At 50.8% G+C, this 1,166-nt stretch overlaps 1 protein-coding gene across 1 annotated transcript; it reads left to right on the plus strand.

Annotated features, from left to right (window-relative positions):
- Window positions 1–73: 73 nt before the first annotated feature.
- On the plus strand, window positions 74–783 carry LOC107302267 (kunitz-type serine protease inhibitor bitisilin-2-like; the record flags this gene model as incomplete). Its single annotated transcript, XM_015831367.1, has 2 exons — window positions 74–158; window positions 622–783. Coding segments are annotated over exons 1-2 (247 nt in total), but the record flags the coding sequence as incomplete, so codon positions are not given.
- Between the last annotated feature and the right edge of the window lie 383 nt (window positions 784–1,166).

Below are 1,166 nucleotides of genomic sequence, written 5' to 3' on the forward strand. Positions count from 1 at the left end.
TCCTGGATGTGAAATTCCCAGTGGGGAGAATAAATAGAGCGAGCAGCCCGGGTGTGGGGCAGAAAACTTCATCATGTCTTCTGGAGGTCTTCTTCTCCTGCTGGGACTCCTCAGCCTCTGGGCAGAGCTGACCCCTGTCTCTGGCAAGGGCCGTCCAGGTGAGTTTCCAGAATGACCTTGAAACCCTTTGCAGGAAGGGTCTGACGTGGTCAGAGGGCAGAGTTCTCCCCCAGGGAGGGAAAACCAAGAGCCCCAGTCTAGAACCTCTGGCTTGGTGGGAAAGTTCTTGAGATGGTAGTTGGGTGTCAGCTGAAGAGGAGGCAGAAATGGGAGGGGGCTCCAAGAAAGAGAGATGCAACTTCAGGGGAAGGCTGACCTATCCTTACTCAATGCAACAGCAGAATCAGGGCTTTAAGCCACAGGATCCCTCATTCAGACATCCTCTCCAAACCCCGGAGCAGGAAACCAAATTAAAAAGTTCCAGATGGCTCTTGACCATGTGCAGACTGAGCATTCTAGGAGGGCAACAGGTTGGGGAATGTAGAGCCTTCAAGACGTTTCTGCTAGCTAATCAAATAACACACACACACACACATACACACACCTTTCCATTTCCTGCAGAACATTGTTATCTTCCTGCTGATCCTGGACCATGTAGAGCCAATATCCGTCGCTTCTATTACCACTCGGCTTCAAACACATGTCGACCGTTTACTTACGGTGGATGCAAGGGGAACGCCAACAATTTTAGGACCCGGGATAAATGTTGCAAAGCCTGTATTGGTAAGTAGGGAAGGGGTTACGGACCGGGCTCTTCATTGCAAAAGAACTGGGTGGCTTAATGTAACATCCTGGTTCTCCCAACAGGCTAGGATTGGTTCAGTAGAAGGGAAGGGAATCTTCAGGGTTGAACTGTGGGATCCTTTTGTGGGGAAGGTTTTTCTTCTGGATATTTGCTTGATTGGGATATCATTTTCTTCCTGGGGGAGAGGGCTATCTTGCCCCCTCTGGGTTTGTGGAGGGGGCTGTGGAAATGTAGAGCCAACAGAGGAAAACTCTGCCTCTCATTTCTTGGAATTCCTGCATGAGGGGAAGGCAGACCGAGATGGACCCACAAGGAGAACCAGCTTCCTCTGTGGTAGAAACGGGGGGGGCACATTTGCACC

This window comes from Protobothrops mucrosquamatus, unplaced genomic scaffold, assembly GCF_001527695.2.
Source record: "Protobothrops mucrosquamatus isolate PMUCROS unplaced genomic scaffold, P.Mucros_1.0 scaffold41763, whole genome shotgun sequence".
NCBI classification, from domain to species: domain Eukaryota; kingdom Metazoa; phylum Chordata; class Lepidosauria; order Squamata; family Viperidae; genus Protobothrops; species Protobothrops mucrosquamatus.